Here is a 24,520-nt window from a genome sequence, read left to right as displayed (position 1 = left end):
GCCTGAAAGCAGAGAGTCACATCGGACCAGCACTCCTGTCCGCCCTGAACGCACAGGTGGATCAGTGGCTGACTCCGCACCAACTGGAGATCGGCAAAGTGGTGTGTGACAACGGAAGCAATTTGTTGGCGGCATTGAATTTGGGCAAGTTGGCACATGTGTTGAATCTGATCGTATAACGCTTTGTGCATAAGTACCCAGGTTTACAGGACGTCCTCAAGCAGGCCAGGAAGGTGTGTGGCCATTTCAGGCGTTCCTACACGGCCATGGCGCACTTTTCAGATATTCAGCGGCGAAACAACATGCCAGTGAGACGCTTTATTATACAGCCCGACACGTTGGAATTTAACACTCCTAATGTTCGACCGCCTGCTCTAACAAGAAAAAGCCGTCAACGAGTATTTGTATGATCGGGGTGCTAGGAACCGCAGAGGCTGGGAGCTGGGTATTTTTTGCCACGTTACTGGACGCTCATGCGCTATGCCTGTAGGCTCATGCGTCCTTTTGAGGAGGTGACAAACCTAGTCAGTCGCACCGAAGGCACCATCAGCGACATCATCCCATTTGTTTTCTTCCTGGAGCGTGCCCTGCGAAGAGTGCTGGATCAGGCTGTAGATGAGCGTGAAGAGGAAGAGTTGTGGTCACCATCACCACCAGAAACAGCCTTATCAGCATCGCTTGCTGGACCTGCGGCAATGCTGGAAGAGGAGTCTGAAGAAGAGGAGTCAGAGGAGGAATGTGGCTTTGAGGAGGAGGAAGACCAACCACAGCAGGCATCCCGGGGTGCTCGTTGTCACCTCTCTGGTACCCGTGGTGTTGTACGTGGCTGGGGGGAAGAACAGACCTTCAGTGAGATCAGTGAGGACGAGGAACGGGACATGAGTAGCTCGGCATCCAACCTTGTGCAAATGGGGTCTTTCATGCTGTCGTGCCTGTTGAGGGACCCTCGTATAAAAAGGCTGAAGGAGAACAACCTGTACTGGGTGGCCACGCTACTAGACCCCCGGTATAAGCAGAAAGTGCCTGAAATGTTACCGAATTACCGGAAGTCGGAAAGGATGCAGCAGTTCCAAAATAAGTTAAAAAGTATGCTTTACACAGCGTTTAAGGGTGATGTCACAGCACAACGGGAATCTAACAGGGGAAGAGGTGATAGTAATCCTCCTCCTACCACTACCACGCCAGCAAGGACAGGGCGCTTTACAGACGTGTTGTTGATGGAGGACATGCAGAGTTTTTTAAGTCCTATGCATCGCCACAGCCCTTCGAGAACGACTCGACCGACAGGTAGCAGACTACATCGCCTTAACTGCAGATATCGACACTCTGAGGAGTGAACCCCTTGACTACTGGGTGTGCAGGCTTGACCTGTGGCCTGAGCTATCCCAATTTGCGATAGAACTTCTGGCCTGCCCCGCTTCAAGTGTCCTGTCAGAAAGGACCTTCAGTGCAGCAGGAGGTATTGTCACTGAGAAGAGAAGTCGCCTAGGTCAAAAAAGTCTAGATTACCTCACCTTTATTAAGATGAATGAGGCATAGATCCCGAAGGGACTGACAGTTGGCAATACATTTGACTAAAAAAGGCCTGATGAGATGAGCTGCCTTGGGCTAAAAATGGTCCACACGCTGCTGTATTTTATCTCTGCATGCCGGATGACTTGCGGGACTTATCCGCCACCAAATAGGGTTCAAGCCGCAATGTTTTAGTGCACTTTCTGCCTGGAAAACATCAACTTTTCTGGCTGCAACAATACCTAATTTTTCAGGCATGTGTACATGCCTAATTTTTCTGGCCTCTGGTGCTGCACTGTGGCTGCAAAAACAAAACAAAAGGCACATACATGTGTCAATTCCCCTTCGTGATCGTTACCTTGTTGTGGTGAAGGGGCTTGCGTATCACAATGAAGCGATCAGCTCTATGAGTGTGTTGGCAATGTTGGCACACCCCAGATGATAAGGTCGTTGCTTCATTGTGAACAGACCAAAAGCGATCGGCTGGATAATTTTGCATAGAAAAAACATAAATTTTCTTTGTGATCATCTAAGGCAGGGGTCTCCAAACCCCGGCCCGCGGGCCAGAACCGGCCCGCTTGTGCGTTCGATCCGGCCCGCCCGCAGCTGGCAGGTTGCAGGAACCAAATCCGCACAACCGCCCATGCTGTCACGCTGTGCTTTTTGATTGGCTGCTGGGACCGCCGATGTCCCGGCAACCAGTGACGTCACAGGTGCGGCACCTCCCCTCTTCCCGCCCGCTGTTTGAAATAACAAATCCACGTGTGTAGCAGCGGGCGGGAGTCGGGACTCAGGAGTCCAAGAAGAAAAAAAAAAGAAGAGGAGCAGAAGCCGGCTACAGCGGAGGCAAGTGTTGCACAACGCTGATGGGGACACAATGGGGAACGCTGACATTGCTGTGCTGCGCTGATGGGGACACAAGCTGCTGAGGACACATACTGATGGGGATATTGCTGTGCTGCTGGGGACACTGCTGATGGGGACTTTGCTGTGCTGATGGGGACATTGCTGTTCTGATGGGGACACCGTTGATGAGGACACGGGTGTCCCCATCAATGGTGTCCCCATCAGCACAGCAATGTCCCCATCAGAGGTGTCCCCATCAGCGATGATGGGCACACTGCTGATGGGGACAATTCTGTTCTGATGGGGACATTGCTGGGGACACCGCTGTTTGGCACACTGCTGATGGGGACATGGGTGTCCACATCAATGGTGTCCCCATCAGGATAGCAATGTCCCCATCAGCGGTAACCCCATAATCGATGTCCCCATCAGCACAGCAATGTCCCCATCAGAGGTGTCCCCATCAGCGGTGATGGGGACACATGCTGCTGGGGACACCGCTGACAGGGACATTGCTGTGCTGATGGGGATGTTGCGGTGGACACTGCTGATGGGGACATTGCTGTTCTGATGGGACATTGCTGGGGACACCGCTGATGGGGACATGGGTATCCCCATCAGCGGTGACCCATCATCGGTTTCCACATCAGCACAGCGGCGTCCCCATCAGCAATGATGGGGACGCTGCTAATGTGGAAACTGCTGATGTGAACATTGCTGTGCTGATGGGGACATTGCTGAGGACACCGCTGATTGGCACACTGCTGATGGGGACAAAGGTGTCCCCATCAATGGTGTCCCCATCAGTACAGCAATGTCCCCATCAGCGTCCCCATTCTGATGGGGACATTGCTGTTCTGATGGGGACACCACTGATAGGGACACGGGTGTCCCCATCAACCGCGTCCCCAAAGGCAGTGTCCCCATCAGTGGTGTCCCCATCAGCTGCTAATGGGGACTCCGCTGATGGGGACATTGCTGTTCTGATGGGGACATCATTAATGGGGACATTGCTGTGCTGATGCTGACATTGCTGTTCTGATGGGGACATTGCTGTGCTGATGGGGACACCGCTGATGGGGACATTGCTGTGCTGATGGGGACACCGCTGATGGGGACATTGCTGTGCTTAAGGGTGACACGGCTGATGGGGACATTGCTGTGCTGATGCTGACATTGCTGTGCTGATGCTGACATTGCTGTGCTGATGGGGACATTGCTGTGCTGATGGGGACATTGCTGTGCTGATGGGGACACCGCTGATGGGGACATTGCTGTTCTGATGGGGACATCATTAATGGGGACATTGCTGTGCTGATGCTGACATTGCTGTTCTGATGGGGACATTGCTGTGCTGATGGGGACATTGCTGTGCTGATGGGGACACCGCTGATGGGGACATTGCTGTTCTGATGGGGACATCATTAATGGGGACATTGCTGTGCTGATGCTGACATTGCTGTTCTGATGGGGACATTGCTGTGCTGATGGGGACATTGCTGTGCTGATGGGGACACCGCTGATGGGGACATTGCTGTTCTGATGGGGACATCATTAATGGGGACATTGCTGTGCTGATGCTGACATTGCTGTTCTGATGGGGACATTGCTGTGCTGATGGGGACACCGCTGATGGGGACATTGCTGTGCTGATGGGGACACCGCTGATGGGGACATTGCTGTGCTGATGGGGACAACGCTGATAGGGACACGGGTGTCCCCATCAATGGTGTCCCCATCAGTGGTGTCCCCATCAGCACAGCAATGTCCCCAACAGCAGCGTCCCCATCAGTGGTGTCCCCATCAGCACAGCAATGTCCCCAACAGCAGCGTCCCCATCAGTGGGTGTCCCCATGATGGGAATATTGTTTTTCTGATGGGAATATTGTTTTTTTGATGGGAATATTTTTTTTTTTATGGGAATATTGCTTTTCTGATGGGGACATTGCTGTTCTGATTTGGCCATTGCTGTTCTGATGGGGACACCGCTGATAGGGACACGGGTGTCCCCATCAATGGTGTCCCCATCAGCCGCGTCCCCAACAGCAGTGTCCCCATCAGTGGTGGCCCCTATCAGCTGCTAATGGGGACTCCGCTGATGGGGACATTGCTGTTCTGATGGGGACATCGTTGATGGGGACATTGCTGTGCTTAAGGGTGACACGGCTGATGGGGACATTGCTGTGCTGATGCTGACATTGCTGTGCTGATGCTGACATTGCTGTGCTGATGGGGACATTGCTGTGCTGATGGGGACATTGCTGTGCTGATGGGGACATTGTTGTGCTGATGCTGACATTGCTGTGCTGATGCTGACATTGCTGTGCTGATGGGGACATTGCTGTGCTGATGGGGACATTGCTGTGCTGATGGGGACATTGCTGTGCTGATGGGGACATTGTTGTGCTGATGCTGACATTGCTGTGCTGATGCTGACATTGCTGTGCTGATGCTGACATTGCTGTGCTGATGGGGACATTGCTGTGCTGATGGGGACATTGCTGTGCTTATGGGGACATTGCTGTGCTGATGGGGACATTGCTGTGCTGATGCTGACATTGCTGTGCTGATGCTGACATTGCTGTGCTGATGCTGACATTGCTGTGCTGATGGGGACATTGCTGTGCTGATGGGGACATTGCTGTGCTGATGGGGACATTGCTGTGCTGATGGGGACATTGCTGTGCTGATGGGGACATTGCTGTGCTGATGGGGACATTTTTGTGCTGATGGGGACACCGCTGATAGGGACACGGGTGTCTTTGCGTTGTTTTGCTAAAGTTTTTTCTCTTTTGTTCTCAGTCATATCATGCTGATTACAAAAACGATCCATGTAAAATATATACATTTAATTTAATACATAACTGATTTTTTTTTCCGGCCCCCGAATACTTGTAAGATCTTCAATGTGGCCCTCCTGTTGAAAAGTTTGGAGACCCCTGATCTAAGGTGATCATTAAAGCCTACTAGGCCAACAATGGGCCCACACTGCAGAATCATTGTTTTCTGGGTCACTTAACTGTCACTGAACTACCTCAGCACGACCATAGGCTTTGAAAAACCGCCATCGCCTGCAATCTGCCAAACATGCGCACGAGCACAGTCATCACTACACCAAGATTGACACATAGAGGTGTCTCACCATTATGAGTATGTTAACTATTGACAACTCTTTGCGGTTGTCTAAAATCTATTCCATATACCGGCCCCTGATAGGGGACGTAACAGGGATTAAACTGATAGGAATAGTACTACTTAACATACCACTCATATCTAGTGGCACCGTACATTGCACGGTGCGCGCGCAGTGCCCCAAATTGGAAGTAGGAGGACCAACCAAGCATCTTTTTCCATCTCCCGGTTCCTAAAATCTATTCCATACACGTCCCCTGATAAGGGACGTAACAGGGATTAAACTGATAGGAATAGTACTACTTAACATACCACTCATATCTGGTAGCACAGTACATTGCAAGGCATACGCGCAGTGCCCCAAATTAGAAGTAAGAAGACCGACCAAGCATCTTTTTCCATCTCCCGGTTCCTAAAATCTATTCCATACACGTCCCCTGATAGGGGACGTAACAGGGATTAAACTGATAGGAATAGTACTACTTAACATGCCACTCATATTGGGATTGCACAGTACATTACACGGCGCACACGCAGTGCCCCAAGTTGGAAGTAAGAGGACCAACCAAGCATCTTTTTCCATCTCCTGGTTCCTAAAATCTATTCTATACATGTCCCCTGATAGGGGACGTAACAGGGATTAAACTGATAGGAATAGTACTACTTAACATACCACTCATATCTGGTGGCGCAGTGCCCCAAATTGGAAGTAAGAGGACCGACCAAGCATCTTTTTCCATCTCCCGGTTCCTCAAATCTATTCCATACACGTCCCCTGATAGGGGACGTAACAGGGATTAAACTGATAGGAATAGTACTACTTAACATACCACTCATATCTGGTAGCACAGTAAATTGCACGGCGCACGCGCAGTGCCCCAAATTGGAAGTAAGAGGACCGACCAAGCATCTTTTTCCATCTCCCGGTTCCTAAAATCTATTCCATACACGTCCCCTGATAGGGGACGTAACAGGGATTAAACTGCTAGGAATAGTACTACTTAACATACCACTCATATCTGGTAGCACAGTATATTGCACGGCGCACGCGCAGTGCCCCAAATTGGAAGTAAGAGGACCGACCAAGCATCTTTTTCCATCTCCCGGTTCCTAAAATCTATTCCATACACCAGACCGGCCCCTGATAGGGGACAAAACAGAGATTAAACTGGTAAGAACAGATTGTTTTTAATTTAAAAAAAAGAGGACAGCCTCTGCGGAGCTGGGTATTTTTTGGCCGCGTTACTGAACGCTCATGCACAATGGCTGTAGGCTCATGCGTCCTTTTGCGGAGGTGACAAACCTGGTCAGTCAAACCCAAGGCAACATCATCGACCTCATCCCATATGCGTTTTTTTTGGAGCGTGCCTAACACTACCTAATCGATACAACATCATACCTGATGTTTTAAAGCACGTTATTCCAAACAATTTAGGAATGTTAGGTGATTTATGCCTTTTATGGACTAAAACCCGACTCTGCGTCAACTACGTAATTTTCCATGGGAGTTTTGCCATGGATCCCCCTCCGGCATGCCACAGTCCAGGTGTTTGTCCCCTTGAAACTACTTTTCCATCACTATTGTGGCCAGAAAGAGTCCCTGTGGGTTTTAAAATTCGCCTGCCTATTAAAGTCTATGGCGGTTCGCCCGTTCACGAACACTTGCGAAAATTTGCGTTCACCGTGCGCGAACGGAAAATTTTATGTTCGCGACATCTCTAATGGTGAGACACCGACAGTGTCTGGGGGACCTAGCATAGCGTTGGGGCCACCCCAAACCTGGCTACTGCACATGTTAATTCCTATGGAGAGCCTGCCTGTGGCAGTGCTCAATAGGAACTTAGTATAAGTCTCATAAACTCCAATGCTAATGCATTGAAGTCTATAAGAAAAGGTATCTATTAATTTTTGTTGTAGTTCCCTAGTTGAACTATTAAAAAGTGTAAAAAAAAAGTAAAAAGTTTTATATAAATGTAAAAAAAAAAAAAAAAAAATTCAAATCACCCCAATCCCAAAATTAAAATAAAAGTACATAAATAATAAAAAAAATTTACATCATGTCATGGGTATTGCTGCATGTGAAAACGCCCATAATATTAAAATCTAAAAATATATTTATCCCATACAGCAAACGGCGAAACAGAAAAAAAGTCACAGTTTTTTGGGTCGCTTCACCTTGCACAAAAAATTGAATAAAAGTGATGAAAAAGTCATACACACCCCAGAATGGTATCAATGAAAAGTACAGACGGCCCTCAAAAAATGAGCCTCACAGCTTTGTACATATACGCTACTCACAAAAAGTTAGGGATATTTGGCTTTTGGGTGAAATTTATGGAAAACGTAAAAAGTTTGTGATATTATATCATGAAAGTAATGCATTTAAGTAGAAGCATGCAATAGTGATTTCCTCAAACAATTTATTGAAACAAAAACCAACACCAGTTGTAGGTAGACCCTCACAAAAATGTCAATGTCTCAATAACTTGTCATGTAGCCTTGAACATCAATTACAGCTTGACAACGACTTCTTATGCTGTTCACAAGTCGACTTATTGTCTGCTGAGGCATGGCATCCCACTCTTCTTGAAGGGCAGCCCTCAGAACTTTGAGGTTATGGGGTACAGACTTACAAGTCTCTACATGGCGACTCATCTGATCCCATAGGTTTTCAATGGGATTGAGGTCTGGAGAAAGTGCAGGCCACTCCATTTGAGCTACCCCAGTCTCCATATACAAACTAAGAAGACAGGTTGGCATTAGCAGGAGGTGCTCAAACCCACATGCAGTTGTGCATATATATATAGGGGAGCAAATCCTGCACTTGTGGCCCGTTGCTAATGGCAATCCCCAGCAAAATGCATACAATGGAGGATGCCCGCGGCGAACCACAAGTACCACAATAGACATCCTACACAAGGTAACAAGTGCGGATGTCATAATTAATATAACAATATAACAAAACAATAACAAACACAGGTGCACTCTGCAGTCTCACTAAATCCTCAAACTGATTTTAAAATTGAGAGATTAGTCAACATGTTCTACACCGTAGGACATGTTGACTAATCTCTCAATTTTAAAATCAGTTTGAGGATTTAGTGAGACTGCAGAGTGCACCTGTGTTTGTTATTGTTTTGTTATATTGTTATATTAATTATGACATCCGCACTTGTTACCTTGTGTAGGATGTCTATTGTGGTACTTGTGGTTCGCCGCGGGCATCCTCCATTGTATGCATTTTGCTGGGGATTGCCATTAGCAACGGGCCACAAGTGCAGGATTTGCTCCCCTATATATATATGCACAACTGCATGTGGGTTTGAGCACCTCCTGCTAATGCCAACCTGTCTTCTTAGTTTGTATATATAGATTCCTGGAGGTGTATAAACTCCTATTTAAATGTGCCTGTTTTCCATCTACAGGCTACATTTAGGTGCACCTGTGAGGCCTGGGACATATCAGCAAGTCTTGAGTGGGACTCACAGACTCCTCCCTCCTCCCATTGCAAGCATGGCCACATGCTGGAGGTAACTGGTGAGTTGTTTGTGAGTCGGCCTTATGCTCCTGTAATTTGCCCACTTGCTCCTGGTATCACCCATACGGCTCAGGTAGGAGAGTGTAGGGTCCCGGGCTACTTGAGAAACCTTGTCGTGGTGTCCGGGCTTAGACATGTTCTACACCGTAGGACATGTTGACTAATCTCTCAATTTTAAAATCAGTTTGAGCATTTAGTGAGACTGCAGAGTGCACCTGTGTTTGTTATTGTTTTGTTATATTGTTATATTAATTATGACATCCGCACTTGTTACCTTGTGTAGGATGTCTATTGTGGTACTTGTGGTTCGCCGCGGGCATCCTCCATTGTATGCATTTTGCTGGGGATTGCCATTAGCAACGGGCCACAAGTGCAGGATTTGCTCCCCTATATATATATGCACAACTGCATGTGGGTTTGAGCACCTCCTGCTAATGCCAACCTGTCTTCTTAGTTTGAATATATAGATTCCTGGAGGTGTATAAACTCCTATTTAAATGTGCCTGTTTTCCATCTACAGGCTACATTTAGGTGCACCTGTGAGGCCTGGGACATATCAGCAAGTCTTGAGTGGGACTCACAGACTCCTCCCTCCTCCCATTGCAAGCATGGCCACATGCTGGAGGTAACTGGTGAGTTGTTTGTGAGTCGGCCTTATGCTCCTGTAATTTTCCCACTGGCTCCTGGTATCGCCCATACGGCTCAGGTAGGAGAGTGTAGGGTCCCGGGCTACTTGAGAAACCTTGTCGTGGTGTCCGGGCTTAGACATGTTCTACACCGTAGGACATGTTGACTAATCTCTCAATTTTAAAATCAGTTTGAGGATTTAGTGAGACTGCAGAGTGCACCTGTGTTTGTTATTGTTTTGTTATATTGTTATATTAATTATGACATCCGCACTTGTTACCTTGTGTAGGATGTCTATTGTGGTACTTGTGGTTCGCCGCGGGCATCCTCCATTGTATGCATTTTGCTGGGGATTGCCATTAGCAACGGGCCACAAGTGCAGGATTTTCTCCCCTATATATATATATGCACAACTGCATGTGGGTTTGAGCACCTCCTGCTAATGCCAACCTGTCTTCTTAGTTTGTATATATAGATTCCTGGAGGTGTATAAACTCCTATTTAAATGTGCCTGTTTTCCATCTACAGGCTACATTTAGGTGCACCTGTGAGGCCTGGGACATATCAGCAAGTCTTGAGTGGGACTCACAGACTCCTCCCTCCTCCCATTGCAAGCATGGCCACATGCTGGAGGTAACTGGTGAGTTGTTTGTGAGTCGGCCTTATGCTCCTGTAATTTGCCCACTGGCTCCTGGTATCGCCCATACGGCTCAGGTAGGAGAGTGTAGGGTCCCGGGCTACTTGAGAAACCTTGTAATGGTGTCCGGGCTTAGACATGTTCTTTACCGTAGGACATGTTGACTAATCTCTCAATTTTAAAATCAGTTTGAGGATTTAGTGAGACTGCAGAGTGCACCTGTGTTTGTTATTGACCCCAGTCTCCAGCAGCCATTCCCTAATGATGCCACCTCGATGAGCTTGCGCATTGTCATCCATGAAGATTAAATTAGGCCTGTGTTGGCTAAGCAGAGGCACAATGACTGGATTAATGATTTTATTCAAGTAGTATGTGCTTGTCACTGTACCATTAACAAAGTGTAGAGCAGTTCTGTGCCCACACTGTAATACCACCACCAAAGGCTTGTCTGTGGCTGATGCATAGCTCTCTCCTTGATGTCTCCAACATCGTTGGCAACCATCATTCTTGCTTAGCGTGTATTGGCTTTCATCAGTGAACAGCACTGAGACCTACTGGTCTCTCGTCCTGTGTAGACACTCCATGGCCCATGCAAGATGCCTGTGCCTGTTTGTGTGGCCATGTTCCCTAGCAGGCAAACTACGCTGATGTAAACGGTTTCGAATGGTCTGACATGACATTTGGGTGCCTCTCACCTCCCTTAAATGTGCCTTGAGTTGTGTGGCATTAATTATCCGGTTCCACAGTGCATTGTTCACAATTAAGCGGTCATTAGTGTAGGATGTGGCCAAAGGACGTCCACTTCTATGACTTTCTGACTCTTCCAGTCTCTCTGTATCTCTGTTGCAACCTGCTGATGACACTCTGTGACACTCTAAGCTCAGTGGCCACTTCCATCTAAGAACATCCTGCTGGAAGCCTCGCAATAAGGAGGTACTGTTGATCAATTGTTAGATGTCGTCTTGGTTTCATGATGTCAAAATGTGAACAGCATGATGAGGAGGACTGTTTAAATACCAATTTTAATTGAACCAGGAAAGTTATTGGCCGATTCATGGATCAAAATCCTGTTGTGAATTTTTATGTTAAGCTCCTTGTTAGAGAACAGCAAGTTGTTTTTAAAAAAGTACTGAAACATTGAACAGTTGGACATACGGTATGCATTCAAAAGTTTAGAGAAGGTCACATTAATTTCACCTGTAAAGGTTAGAGTGCATTTTAGGTTCATCCTGAAATATCACCCACAAGCCAAATATCCCAAACTTTTTGTGAGTAGTGTAAAATGGAAAAAAGTTATGGGGATCAGAATGTGGCAATGCAAAGAAAAATATTTTTCCAAAGTTTAAAATTTTTTTCAGTATTAAAATTTAAGAAAATTATGCATATGAGGTATAGTTGTAATCGTACTAAGCTGGAGAATAAAAGTAACAGGTCAGTTTTGCAGCATAGGAAATGGTGTAAAAAAAAACCCATAAAACTGAGAATGGTATATTTTAATTATTCCATCTCATTTGGATTTTTTTCCCTGCTTCCCACATTATATGCAAATGTAAATGGCACCATAAGAAAGTTAATCTTGTCCTGCAAAACACAAGCCCTCATATGGCTATGTGAATGGAAAATTAAAAAAGTTATGGCTTTGGAAGGCTAGGAGTGAAAAAAAAAAACTACGTGGAAAATCATCCGGTCTTGAAAGGATTAAAGTGTCTTCTTAGCAAAGCTCTAACTGAAGGTTAGTCTGGTTAGGTTAGCTAAGGTTAGTCTGCCTTCAGTCTTGAGCATTCTTTTGAGCGCTGAAGACGCCTGTGTGTAAAAAGTCAGATAGGGTCATGGGCAGTGACAGTTAGGCCACATGTACATATCAGGGTCTGGGGTAGTGACAAGAAGTGGCTGGAAGCCTCTGTATGTTACACACAGGTGTCTTCAGTGCTCAGTTAAATGCTGAAGACTGAACACAGACTTTCCCCAGCAACACTGTTGAGTTTTAAAAAGACTCTTTACAGTCTGTTTTTCTACTACATCCTACCTTAAGAAAAATACATTACAAAGATGTTTAACATCCCTGTACCTACACTATATTAACCCCTTAAAGCATAATCATGTACAGATTCACTGTTAAGGGGTTGTATAAAGCGAGCTTAACATGCTGAGTTTGCTCCATACATGGCTGCTGCCGACTGTATCATACTTCGGTGACTGACAGAATTGGTGATGATGTCAAACCCAGTCATTTAACCCTTTAGATGCTACTGTCAATAGAGAGCATGGCATCTGGTAGGTTAGGCCTCCCTTAGATCGGAGCCCCTTGGCGAAATTGTGGTGCTACAAACAATTGCCATGACGGCCTAAGGCCTTGTGGAGGTTCCCTGACCTGTCATGGCTAACTGCCTGAAAAGCTATGCCTGAGGCATGGCTCAGCAGGCAGTCTCTCAGAATCCCACAGACTGCATTAGTATTCTATTTCAGTCTATGGGACAAGCCATCAAAGAGGACTAAAATTTACTGTGTAAACATTTAAAGAAAAAAAATTGAAATCATCCCTCTTTCCCAATTTTACATATAAAAATAATCATATTGTGTGCAGTGAATGCTGTAACAGGTAAAAAATAAAACTTCATGGGATTCTCTATTTTGTGGTCACCCTGCCCCCCCCCGTAAAAAATAATAATTAAAAATTAAACAAAAGTGACCACCAAATACTTGTACGTACCCTAAAATGGTATCAATAAAAACTATGCTTATCCCTGGAAAAAGCACACCCTTACATAGTTCTGTATATCGAAATATTAAAAAGTTACAACTGTCAGAAAACGACAAAAAAAAAACGTTTGACAAAAATTTTAATTTTCTTTGCATTATTTTTTATTAAAAACACAAAATAAAAACCATACAAATTTAGTATTGCCATAGTAATACTGACCCGCAAAACAAGGAGGTCATATAATTTTTAGTGTACAGTGAACGCCGTTATATCAAAACCCAAAAAACCTGGGTGGAATTTTTTGTTTGTTTTACCCCATGAAGATTTTTTTCCCCATTTTTCCAATACAAGATATGCTTAATTAAATGGTGCCATTAAAAAATACAACTTGTCCTGCAACAATAAACCCTCATATGGCTATGTGAATTGACAATTTAAAGGGTTATGGCTCTTGTATGTGAATGTGGAGAGGAAAATGAAAAATTTTAAAATAAAAAATGGTCTGTCCTTAAGGGGTTAAAAATAAACTGAAACAACAATTAAACTTGACCATAGGGTCAACAGCTATAAAATAAAGCAATATACTAGGAAGCAGAAGGGGCAAGGGTGCACAAAGTGGCTTCAGTCTGTCCTTGGTGCACTTAACTTCTCTTTTGTTTGGGTCTTCTTCTGTTTGGGTCTATTACTGGATCATCAAAGCAGGTCTTTGTCTATAGGATCAAATGAGAAACGTTCTCTTACCTCTGGTTGTTTAAACACCCTGATTACAGCATGATGACTCTGACTCTGGTTGGCACTGTTGTCTTGCAACACTGAGGTCTTTTGGGTGTAAATCCAGTCAAGGTATGTATGTAGGTATCTACTGTATGTCTATATGTGTGATAAGGAAATTAGACTGTGAGCCCCATTGTGGACAGGGACTGATGCCAACCACTGTACAGCGCTGTGGAATATGTTGCTGCTGTGCATACAGCATAAATAAATAACACATATGATAAAGAATTAACTCAATAACCACTCTTTTTCCTCTTTCTTAATCAATCCACACCAGACACAGCCCATAAAATCACATTTTTTTTCTCCATAGATTTACAATGATGGCTTTCTCCTAATAGACAAGACGAAATTAAAGGACTTGTTGAAATAATCCGCCTTTACTTTTCACAAAATGAACTACACAAATGTAGCTTAGCATAGAATAAAAAAGTCACATCTTGGCACTCTACAGGGAGTACAAACACTGTACAAGTACTATGTAGTATATTCTGCTTCTGTAAAGCGATTGATGTTTCATTAAATTCATTGATTTGTAAGAGGTAGATCCCATATTATAGAAAAGGAAAGTGTCAAACATAAGAGCATTATGTAAACAGGGCATCATTTTTTGCATTTGTACAGCAATATTTTTCATTTTTCAAATCATCACCTTGATCTCAATACTTTTGTAATTGCATGTAATTTAACATTTTGTATAGCCTCTGAGTTCTTCCATAAAATGTATCTGTACAGCGCCACCTGCTGTTTATGCTTTTCCTTATTTCTCTGTCCACCTCTCTCTGAGGTGGTCACACATGCTCAGTTCCATCTCCTAACTGCCTCCCTATCCACTATTGGAAGCTCTGATAGTTACAAGAGAGAGCTGCAGAAGAAATCCCCCCCCCACCCCCCAGAAAGGCACTACCCTTGAGCTGCCAACCTGAAGAGAATGTAGCAGAGCAGTTGAGCAATAAATGGGTAGATCTCTGCATCCATGTGAGGTACAGGACTGGTTCTAGGTTTGGCAAAGAGAGATTGTAATATACTATATGATTTATTTACATTAATCATAGGATATCAAATAGAATGTATAGGATAGGCCATCAATATAAGATTAGTTGAGTCTTGACTCACAGAACTCCAGCTAATCAACTGTTTGAAGGGGCTGCTGATCTCCGTTGACCCCTGCCACCTCTTGTTTTCAGTGCTCAGTACTCCCAGCACATTGAATATATACCAGCGGTATTGCAACACTGTCCCGTTCAAGTGAATGGGGCTAAGCTGTAGTACCAAGTACGACCACATTCGTATGGAGTTTACTGTGTCAAGTGCTGCAGTGAAGAATAGGCCGTCATCAAAATCCCCCCAATCCCATTTACATTCATACAGTCGTGGGCTTGCAAATTGCAAAAGGTTCTATAAGCAGGTGAAGGTATCACTTCAGCTAATGCTCTATGTCGGTTTTCTACTGCACACATATACTGCAAAAAAATCTAGAATTTGTAGTAGAAACTGTATTTACCATTGGTAGGGCTGACGCCATATTTTAATAAAATTAAGTGCTCTATTTTAGGTAGATACAAAGTGCATTTTCTGGTAAACTTTGCCAATGGATCTTGAATTAGTTTAATTGCTTGGATGTGGAATGATTCCCATTCATTGTGCAGTACATCATCGAAGGGTAGATTATCATCAAGTGTGATTGTCACATTAGCTTTTTGCAATATAGTGATAGTCATCTAGCAGTCAATGGGCCGCACATGGCCTTTATAGGCATCTTAGCGTCTTTCTAATAAAGTAGGCAACATCTGCAACTGAATTAATTCCCCATTCAGTTGGCTTATTATGGACATCATGAAGCCTGAGTAAGGCTTGACAAGGCTGTTGACTTCATAGCAATGGTGAATATACTAAAATGGTCAACGATGCTTACCTACTAATTATATTAATAGTAATCATTATCATAACTATATTTCACAGTGCTGCTTTAATCTACATTTAGAAGATATGTACATAGTTCTAAAATAGGCATGATCCTCTTCGATTTTGGTCTTGCCAATACTGGTCTAACATTTTATACATGGTCTTAATAAAATATAAAGTATACAACATGTATAGGTATATTCGATCATATTTACCCCCCCTTCCAAAATCATGGGTATAAACAATTACAAAAAAAGTTTGCAAAGCATAAAATATAGCACAACGTATTTTTTTTTTTTAACAGATTCTTCTTTGGTTTTCCATTCAATGATGTCCTTGTGTGATCAGGGAATCTCCTCCTTTGCTCCGTGTAGGGTGCCATTGTTTGGTGTGCTTTTCAGTTGACAATTCATGTTTCCCATCCTCCTAGACTCGGAGGGCCTTCTTGTTCTCATCTTATCAAACTCTTTATCAAGGTCTTCTCCTGTCAGGACAATATGAGGTGGTTGTCATTCTTTGCCCATAAATATTAAATCTATGACTGGAACGGATATATACTGATCTTTCCAAAAAGATGGTTTAATGAAGAACTCCATCCTAACCTTTAATTACAGAATACATTTCTAAGAACTATAAGAGTTATTTTGGGACCCTTCTTGATTGTTAGAACCTACAAACACCTCTGTAGAGGAAGAAAACATAAAAATATTGAGAGGAAATAGATAACTCAGTTGCTAAAGAACTGAATTCTGAGGTAGAGAAAAAATCCCTAAAATTGATCCAAGTGTTGGTAGGGTTCATTTAAGACGAACGCTGGTCTTTACTAAAACAAGGAACTAAATTCCACTGGTGTATGTGGCTTGTCAGAACGGATTCCACTGTAATGGTTAAGTTTAGGGAAGAGTTCTTCAGTTTTTTAATTTCCTGGAATGATAGGATTAATATAGACTAAAAACATGTGCAAGTACTGTATGCCAAATTAGTTGTAGACCTAATTAGCCTCAGGCCCTGTTCACACAATGTAATATTTAAGTGTCTTTTAGACAAAACCAAGATTTGATCCAAAAAACTAGAGACATATCACTCCTTCCTTTCTACTTTTCTTTATTTATCACTTTTGGTTTTGGCTAAAAATGCAGACAAAAAAAGGAACAACACACCAAAAACTGAAACAAACATGCCAAACACTGCACCAAGCTGTGTGACCTTAAAAGTGAGTTAGAAGTAGAGCCATGGAATTTATGGAGTAATATAATATTACTAGATTGGAAGTCAGTATCACAGATCACTAACATGGACTGTTTTCAGAATAAATGTCTATTAAAGCAAAATCGGTGTCAGTACTATACGCTATCCTAAGGCGGCATAGTATGGGAACACATCTGCTCTATGCATATTGTGTTGTTTGACTGTTAGAGCCTAATATAGAATGCTGCAGGTCAATACAGTAGCTATGAGTTCCCTCTGCCCCACTCAGCATTAACAGGCTGCATTACAGGCAGACACAAGACAGCTATCAGTCAGGGGTGAGAGAGGTGTGGAGAAACAGGAACAGGTGGCAGAAGCAGGAAGAATCGGGAAAAAGTGGGGAGGGGCAGGTATAATTTCAGAGAGCACTCCCCTCATGAATCTAATGGTCTATGAGCCCACGGCATTATTTGTTAGACTCATTTGCCTCAACTTTTTTTGCTCAAACTAAAAGTTGGGTTGGACTGTCCCTTAAAAAGGGCAACTAGCAGGTGACAGATCTTTTTAAGAAAGCAGACAAAGGAAGGTTATAAGCATATGAACAGTTAGGCCTTGTCATAGATCATCAAACACATATGTTTAGAAGCCTCTAAGGGTTGTAAAGGCTGTATGGTTTGTACGAGTATGTTGCATCTCATAAAATAGCCATAATACAGCCTATTTTTGACATATGAGCTCTAAGCTAATGTTAAAGGGCTTGGCCACTTTCTAACTACTTGGGACCAATGTGTATCTAAGAAAACTATATTGTAATTGCTAATATGGCCATTGATATTCTGTGTCATTTGCCAAATTTCATAAGCCATGTCCCCTTGTTAGGTAAATCTTCTCTGCTGTCCACACACAGGTCCTGTCCATAAGATGGCTGCTGATGGAGGATCATGGAACCAGGCAAATTAACTCCATGTGGTGTTTTCTCTATACAACCGCACTGGACCTGCACTGAACTCCCTCCACTTCAAGAGCAGATGGCAGGTGTAGTGTCTTTGAACAGAGGAGACATCACATGAAGGTTGTTTACTTAATCACATGACCCTTCATCAGCAGCCATTTTATGGACAGGATCTCTGAAGACAGCACAAAAGACTTGGCAAACAAGGAGGCATACCTTCAACAAAGGCTATGTTAGTAATTACCGCATAATCAGCTTACAAAAACATTGGTCAACAGTACCCAGAAAGTGGCCAACCCCTTTAAGCCATCTTATTTCACGTCCATAACCCTCTTTGATGTCGGTCATTTCTGTTTTAAAGAGAAAACACTCTGAAATCATTTGACGCCTATTGGCGCAAGGAGAGAAGTCATTGCAGAGTCCCATCTAAAAGAAGTCACCTTGCCATAGTGGATGGGCACAAATGATTTTGATCAAAATATATTTGCTAAGTACTTTTGTATTCATTTATATAGTGAATATGGCATTAATAAAAGTTATAATCTATATGGTCAATGTTTGCACAGCGCTGTTGCATTGTGTTTGGTTTTACTTTTGAAGAGCAAATGGACATGGTTGATAGTGTAATCAATGGGAAGAAAGGGAAAAAATAATCACTCGATAGATTAAATGTTATTGGCTTTCATTGCCTTAGGCCGCATGCAAATCATGGTTCCACAAAATACAGATGCTGTCTGAGTGCCATCAACATTTTATTTGCAGACCCTTTTTTTTTTATTGGTCCTCATTTTGCCAACATATTCTTTTTGCAGAATGAACATACAGATGCAGAAACAAAATGGATACGGTTGTCTGCAGGAGGCCTAACCAGTGGCACATCTATATCTGTTATGGTTTTTGCATATACAGTAAACGGGGATCAGTGCTTTTAACCACGTTCCCTCTTGCTATCACTCAGGCTCAAATTTTTTCTTAAAAACAGGAAAACATGACAGCAGAGTAGATCTTGGACCAAAAAGACCAATGAGGATGGATGGAGCTTACCTCCAGGTGGGTAGTCAACAGCAACAGATACTGGAAGATAATGAATTAAGGACTTTTACTCCAGCACTAGTTCCCTCATACTGAGAAATAATACATTCTATGACTGGACACAGAATGTATTTACTCATCCAAATGATGTCTTTGAGGAGAATGTTTTTGGTTGTAGTGTAATTTCCATATTTTCAGCATCTACAGTAGCTAGGAAGTCAATTGTGCCTACCTATAATGGAAGTAATGGATTGGACAAATCCAGCTGGTATTAATTCTAAATGCACTACAGTAAAGTAGGAATAGTAATCTTTTTCCCAATGAGCTGTCTACAAAGCTGACCTTAAGGGAACACAAATCCATAAGTCAATGACTCGATTTTAAATTGATGGCTAGAAGTATTGATCCATCAGTCATTTGCTTTGCTACTTTTGCTTTTGATAAACTTCAGTCTGAAGACCCTCACAGCGATAAATACCTTCCTGTGATATCTCGTCCATTTGTAGTGGACACTCTTGTTGACTGGAAATATTAATGTTGACCATTGTTGATATTAGTCATTAGGTACAATAGGTATGGTTTTCAACAACCCTTATACACATCTAGCAAATCATTGGCAAATCTATATTTGTATGTTACAAATCTATTCTTTTAGGCTGGGTTTCCATATCCAGGTTTTTGGATGCAGATTTGAAGCCAAAGTCAGGAGTAAATAGAAAAAATACGACTTCTTTATATATGTCTCCTGTTTTTGACCCGTTCCTGGAAGTGGCTTCAAAAACCTGAACTTGGAAGCCCAGCCTAAATGTGTTGTCAGGATTTGACCTGGCTTAAAGCAGCTGGTTGGCATTGAGGATAGTATTCCTCAATCTTTCAGTTCTAATGTGCTTTACTTTTACATTCACATTTTTACTTTTCATGCAATTTTTTTTAGACATTTCTATGTTTATTCTGAAAGGACCAAGGGTTCTGTTGCAGCAAGGTCCTGCCACAGATAACTGATGCAAGACTGCCTTTTGCTCCTCACGTTTTTTTATCCAAAAATGCTTGCAGGGAGAATAATCTGTTTAAAAGGGAAGAACTATAGAAGAGGAAGAAACAACTTCAGTACTCCCATGTCTAAATGACTATCAACATGTGGGACCTGAAAAAGCCTGACTCCACAGCCCTGTTCTAACCCTGTCTGAGAAAAATTGCAAAAACATTACATGGAATTTACAATATTATTTTAGGAGAAGACATTTGTATTTGCCAAGATGTTTTTGAAATGCTAACTGTTTTGAGGGCACATCTCCTGTCTGAATAAGGTCTTTGGGCAATTCGGGCTTTTACTTTTGGCATTAATGTGACCTAAAGGTATAACAGCTATATGGTGGTGGTGACTGAAGGAAAGCTCTGGTAGAAGCGTGCTACCCAACAGACGTGATAGACATAAATAACTGTATACCTATACAGTTGCATACATCTACCCTTAATTATCATTGTAAAAAAAAAAATTTTTTGGGTGGGATCTCTTTGTTGAAAATCATATTTATCTATGCTCTTCCATACAGTTAAAAAGAAAACAACAAATTATACCAGCAATATTCTGTAGATACCAAAAGAACTGTCTTTAGGTGTTTGGTAATGAAAGCAACGTAGATGTTTTAGGGTCTGGGTGTATATACCAAAGCACAATGTGAGTGGAGCCTATTGTATGAGTATACAGTAAATGCTGGCATGTAGGCTATGCCGTTTATGTGAAAGCATCTGAAGATACATTTAAAGGGGTTGTGCCATAAACTACTTTTCACTCTAAAGGTTATTTTTATCAAGTATTCTAGCTCCCATTCCTCCTTAAATAGTTTTTTTCCAATTTTTTATTTCAAATTTATCTCATGCTTGAATCCTCCTTCCTAGTTTGTCATGGGACTGCTGTCCTATCATGCCTTAGGGCAGCAAGATGTTTCCAGACATCAGTAAGACATGGGACAATAACCAATTCATTTTCTACCTCCACATATTCAAGATGCTCTGTGTACCTGTATTTATAACAGATGCAGGTCCTAATGTCCATCATTTGTTAGAGCAAGGTTCATCCTATCTATCTATCTATCTATCTATAACTGACACTACTCCTGACATGTAACTGACACTGCACATAGAGGAGTGGTTATTTAAGTGAAAGAAAATAATTGTCGGCTAAAAACTTTAGAATATGCCAGTTTTGAAAATGGTGGTGTTTGGGGAAAGCGATATATCAGTGATATCTGTTGGGCAGGATACATGTATATTAGTGGCACAACCCCTTTAAGCCTGATGTCAATAACACTGGTTCAGATACAGTACAGACCAAAAGTTTGGACACACCTTCTCATTCAAAGAGTTTTCTTTATTTTCATGACTATGAAAATTGTAGATTCACACTGAAGGCATCAAAACTATGAATTAACACATGTGGAATTATATACATAACAAACAAGTGTGAAACAACTGAAAATATGTCATATTCTAGGTTCTTCGAAGTAGCCACCTTTTGCTTTGATTACTGCTTTGCACACTCTTGGCATTCTCTTGATGAGCTTCAAGAGGTAGTCCCCTGAAATGGTTTTCACTTCACAGGTATGCCCTGTCAGGTTTAATAAGTGGGATTTTTTGCCTTATAAATGGGGTTGGGACCATCAGTTGCGTTGAGGAGAAGTCAGGTGGATACACAGCTGATAGTCCTACTGAATAGACTGTTAGAATTGGTATTATGGCAAGAAAAAAGCAGCTAAGTAAAGAAAAACGAGTGGCCATCATTACTTTAAGAAATGAAGGTCAGTCAGTCAGCCGAAAAATTGGGAAAACTTTGAAAGTAAGGGCTATTTGACCATGAAGGAGAGTGATGGGGTGCTGCGCCAGATGACCTGGCCTCCACAGTCACCGGACCTGAACCCAATTGAGATGGTTTGGGGTGAGCTGGACCGCAGAGTGAAGGCAAAAGGGCCAACAAGTGCTACGCATCTCTGGGAACTCCTTCAAGACTGTTGGAAGACCATTTCAGGGGACTACCTCTTGAAGCTCATCAAGAGAATGCCAAGAGTGTGCAAAGCAGTAATCAAAGCAAAAGGTGTCTACCTAGAATATGACATATTTTCAGTTGTTTCACACTTGTTTGTTATGTAAATAATTCCACATGTGTTAATTCATAGTTTTGATGCCTTCATAGTCATGAAAATAAAGAAAACTCTTTGAATGAGAAAGTGTGTCCAAACTTTTGGTCTGTACTGTATATAAGTTTATTAAATATTGTGCCTGTACCATTTCTAGTTTTTGTCAAATTTAAGATTTGGATTGTTCCATGTGTCAAAATCTGCTACACAATGTACCTCAAAAACCCCGATCTACAACACAATGAATCATAGGGCTTTATACTGTCCGAAAAGCATGTCAGCTCACCCTCTGCAGCGCAGACACGAGCGTACACGGAACTCCCGGAGCAAAGTCAGTCCACGTGCAAAACCAAATCCACCACATAACGGTGTTAAAATGTAGCTTTTGGCGTGTTGCCTTAGTCATAAACTTCACGACTAAGGCAAGGTGCCAAAATGCGTCAACCTGATCTTACTGTCTTGCTTCATTATGTTTTTTCATAACTGGAATAAAACTACAGTACATTTTAACACCGTTACATGCTGGATTTGGTTTTCGACATAGGACATTATACTATCAGGATTTGACACCACTTTTTATTCCACGGGAACTGGCATAATTTTTGTCGAAAACATGTGCCAATATCTATTTAAGACTGCCACAAAACAAGGTGCAAAATAGGTCTAGAAAAAAAATTGTCTAAGAAACCTTGCTTCTAGCATGACATAAATGAAAATTTAATTCTGGTGCAAATCAAGACACTTTCCTGGTGCCATGAGATTAATATACAGGATGTGCTCACCACCACCACCACTTGCATTGGTTCTTGCTGATTTTTTTTTTGCATATTCTGCAACAAATATGTGTGCCCCCATGTCTTATAGTGCACTGCATGCTGCTCTGCCATAGTGAAACATCGCAATTCCTGCTTCTGAGCATGTAGAAAAGGTATTCCAGCTAAAATTATTACAACTCTGGGCTTTTTCCACTAGCGCCATAAACTTTTAATGGAGAGGCAGGGTGCATATTCCATTTAAACTCCTCCTAGGCGTGTAACTTGGGAAATGGGCCCCCTATTTTAGCAATTGGTGGAGGTCCCAGCTATCAGGCCTCCGGCGATCTAGCAGTGGATGATAAACCAATAGAACTAACTCAATATAAACCAGTCATATTCCACCTCTCATTTTGGACAGCTCCTTTGGAAAATGAAAACTGAATGGAATCTGATTGGTTGCTATGGGCAACTAAGCCAGTTCTACTTTACACCAGTTTGATAAATGGCCCCACGTGTGTTCTGTGTGAATACAGACAGACAGTGATCCCAGCCTGCATTCGTGTGCGCCTTTCTATAAATACATTTGCATCCGCGCGGTCACAGTAATACGTATGTGTTAAACGCTGTGTCAGCTTGCATTAAGGAACTGAAGGACTTTGGTTTGCCACACTGTGACACAGAGATTTCATGGAACGTTACTTGACAGTATATTGTGACAGGATATATGCGGTAAATTCCACGTCTCCTAAGATGTTTGCACCCACTTAATTTCTGCTGTCGGATATTATATATTTGTCGAATGAGTTTGCTGCAGATTTCTACAGTAGAATTAACTTGACCAGTCGGAAAATGAAGCTTTGAAATTTTCCCTACACGTAAAGCCAAACACACGTTCCTATAGGATGGCGGCTTTATTTCACTCCAGGCTGATATTGTGAAGCGGCAAGACAGATGATACATCTGCTGTGGTTTACCTTCAGGCATTGCCAGGGATTACGGGTAACTACACATATCAAATATATAATTCATTACAGAAATTCATGCAGATAACCGTCTTGGCAAGGGAAGGAGACGTGGATTCTTTAATAGAATAATTCCATGCCCTGGTCCAAGGGGTTAAAATGAGATTTTTCCTTTGGATATTTTGTGCACATGGAGAACCAAATGCTCAAGTTGTGTAGAGCTACAGTTCAGTATTAGCGGAGCACTGGGCACTCTGCTTGCAGCCATATTGGCCCACAGACGCCTAGAGGGGCTGTATTCATACGTCTAGGCAAATCTGTGTTAGTAATACAGCCAAGTAAATCAAATCACTGAAACAGATGACTTTGCTTCCAATGGAAGTTCAATGGATATCTCAATATTGATATGTTAGGTTGAGATGAGAGAATTATTCGAAATTCATTTCGAGTCCGATTCACTCAAATCGTTTGTCAGATTCAATTTGTGTCCGAATAAATTCAACCTGAATTGAAAGTTCCCTGATTGCCCCAAAAAGTCGTGTAGGACACTCTGAGGTCTCCTAGGACTGTATCCTGGGGGGGATTACTTGGGGGATTTTTGCTGATATCATTGTACCAACAGGACACATCATCAATAAGGTAGGTTATCTGTGAATCAACCCACAAGATATAGACTCTAGTGGCAAGTTATTAGCTCCAGAGTCAGCTCCAAGTGGGCCACCCTCTGCTGAACTTTAGGGCTCCTTTGCATTAAGGGCCCAATATTGTGTCAGAGCATGTGTCCACAGAAAGATCCTCTATGGGTACTCCAGTGGACTCTGGATC

General features: G+C 42.7%; 1 protein-coding gene across 4 annotated transcripts in view; it reads right to left on the bottom strand.

The window, feature by feature from the left end:
• Window positions 1-15,826: 15,826 nt before the first annotated feature.
• The window catches only part of TACR1 (tachykinin receptor 1), a 283,222-nt gene continuing 274,528 nt past the window's right edge, over window positions 15,827-24,520 (bottom strand). For 2 of the 4 annotated variants that reach the window (XM_040414409.1, XM_040414404.1), the window contains exons 6-7: window positions 18,857-18,886; window positions 15,827-16,156 (exon numbers count right to left, since the gene is read on the bottom strand). In XM_040414409.1, coding sequence (XP_040270343.1) covers window positions 16,017-16,156; window positions 18,857-18,886 — 170 coding nt within the window. In that variant the 3' untranslated portion in view covers window positions 15,827-16,016. The remainder of the gene's footprint in view (window positions 16,157-18,856; window positions 18,887-24,520) is intronic. The other 2 variants (XM_040414410.1, XM_040414408.1) reach the window with 2 other exon arrangements.

The sequence above is a fragment of the Bufo bufo genome, chromosome 1 (assembly GCF_905171765.1).
Source record: "Bufo bufo chromosome 1, aBufBuf1.1, whole genome shotgun sequence".
Classification (NCBI taxonomy): domain Eukaryota; kingdom Metazoa; phylum Chordata; class Amphibia; order Anura; family Bufonidae; genus Bufo; species Bufo bufo.
The sequence above is the reverse complement of the archived record's forward strand: the minus strand, read 5'-3'. Positions and strand labels throughout refer to the sequence as shown.